The 2,363-nt window shown below is 33.6% G+C and overlaps 1 protein-coding gene across 1 annotated transcript in view; it reads left to right on the forward strand.

Annotated features, from left to right (window-relative positions):
- LOC106867101 (hemocyanin G-type, units Oda to Odg) overlaps nt 1-2,363 on the forward strand; it is a gene marked incomplete at its 3' end in the record, with an annotated part of 33,932 nt that overhangs the window by 830 nt on the left and 30,739 nt on the right. The window contains 3 exon segments of the mRNA XM_052968092.1: nt 1-25; nt 808-1,270; nt 2,011-2,241. Of these exon segments, the coding sequence (XP_052824052.1) occupies nt 1-25; nt 808-1,270; nt 2,011-2,241 (719 nt within the window).

The following is a 2,363-nucleotide window of genomic DNA, read 5'->3' on the forward strand; positions in this document are numbered from 1 at the left end:
ATTCCAGCTCGTGACTTTAAAGATGGTGAGTAATAATACTTTATATATTTTGAGAATTTTGAGAATTATATCAGGGACGTTTATATTGCCGTAAACAGTGATTCCAAATGAATCTCCATTTACATTCTAAACATAAAACTGAGTCACCAAATACCCATTGGGTTCATCGTCACACATTAAGATATTTCCAAATGGGAGATTCTTTTCGGATAATACAACGAGATCGCATTATAGATGCAGAATAATTAAATTAGGATCGTCAGAACAACAGCATCCCTTAGAATCACTGGCTTAAATTTCATATTTATTTCATTTACTCCTTTTCAACAGCTATTCCTTATTTTAAAAAAAAACTGTCCAGTTTTCCGCCAAATTTTGGACTTTATCTCCGTCTGTTAGTAACAATAATTCTGTATTATAAAATATGTAAATCTTTCGGTTTAATACACGACAAAATATGTTGCAACGGACTTACATGGAAGTTAACCTGTAAAACACCAATTGTAGTATGAAAGTTAATAGATATAAAATGATACTTTCTTCAACATATGTTTTTAATTTTTCTTGACAACTTAAAAGCATTCTAAAATATATGTTTAACTTATATAATGTTTCTCCCTAGCGTCTTATTATATTGTATATGACTTAAATTATTATCAAGAGAGGTCTCTTAAAGTGACGTAATTTCATACACAGACATAACTGCATACACTAAACGGCCAGAGTATTAAAGCCATGTCCTAAAATTCATAAAGAACATATTGTATTGTGTATTTTTCAAAGGTTATCACTTTGACTTTTTTATAGCTGAAATGGCACCAGTCGATAAAACTGGTTTAACCGTCCGTAAAGATCTTCGTAGTTTGACGACAGAGGAAGAGTATGAACTGAGAGTTGCCATGGAACGTTTCATGGATGATAAATCCATTGACGGTTACCAAGCCTTAGCTGAATTCCATGGTCTTCCAGCCAAATGTCCAGAACCTGATGCTATCGACCGTGTTGCATGCTGTATTCATGGAATGTCCACTTTCCCACACTGGCACAGACTTGTTGTCATGCAGTTTGAAGATGCTCTTATTGCCCGTGGATCCCACATAGGTGTTCCTTATTGGGACTGGACGAAACCTAGCTCAGAATTGCCACCTCTGGTTGCTGCTGAAACATATGAAAATCTTTATACAAAAGAAGTAAGACCAAATCCTTTCTTCCATGCACCAGTCGAGTTTTTGCACAGTGATGTTTTTACTACAAGAAGCATTGATGCAAGGTTTGTAAGTTTCATAATATTCTAAATATTGTATCTTGAAGTAGCTTCATTCGAAATTTAACAATAAACCTTATTTGTCATCCTCTTCCAAACCTAATTTAATTAACAATTAGTTGTACAGCGTTTCATCATCAATCACACAGAAACCTTTACGATATCTATAATTACAAAGGTAACAGCTAGGGCCACATGACGTTTTCAAGCTAGTAGATGTCTTCAAATAAATCATTGGAATTTTGTTATTGTTAAATGTATAAATGTTAGGTTTGAATTTTTAATTTAATTTCTTCATCAATCACACAGAAACCTTTACGGTATCTATAATTACAAAGAGTCACATATTTTCAAATTTTTCCAGTAACATAAAAATATATGTTACTGAAACTACTTCCTTAAAACTTTTGTAGTATCATTCAAACACTATAATATATACTTTTCACCCGGGAGAGTATCTTTATTACTATTAAATGTATAACTGTTTCGTCTGAATTTTAAATTTAATAGAAAATTTAAATGTTCCTATCTGTTTGCGTCTCAATTCCTCATATTTAATAAACACCGTTGAGAAACTCGCAAAAGATGGCGCTAATTCCTTCTAAATAGATGTTAAATTAAATACCGGTCAGAAATATAAAGCCCTATATGTGTTGTATAAGTTGTATTTTAGTTATCATTTGTGTATGAATCTATGGAATTGATTCATTTTATATTTCTGCTCTGTTTTTATTCCAATTGATTAGATTGTTTGAGAAACCAACAAAAGGACATCACGGATATCTCTATGATGGTATGATGTTAGCCTTCGAACAAGAAGATTTCTGTGATTTCGAAGTGCAGTTTGAAGTTACCCATAACGCAGTTCATGCTTGGGTTGGTGGCAATGAACCTTATTCTATGTCGTCTTTGCATTACACGTCATTTGATCCCCTCTTCTGGCTGCATCATTCACAAGTTGATAGATTGTGGGCAGTATGGCAAGCATTGCAGATCCATCGTGGAAAACCCTACAAACCATACTGCGCTCTTTCAGAGGTCCATCGTCCTTTGAAACCATTTGCCTTCGAACCACCACTGAATAACAACAAACATACAT

This window comes from Octopus bimaculoides, chromosome 5 (assembly GCF_001194135.2).
Source record: "Octopus bimaculoides isolate UCB-OBI-ISO-001 chromosome 5, ASM119413v2, whole genome shotgun sequence".
In the NCBI taxonomy this organism is placed as follows: Eukaryota; Metazoa; Mollusca; class Cephalopoda; order Octopoda; family Octopodidae; genus Octopus; species Octopus bimaculoides.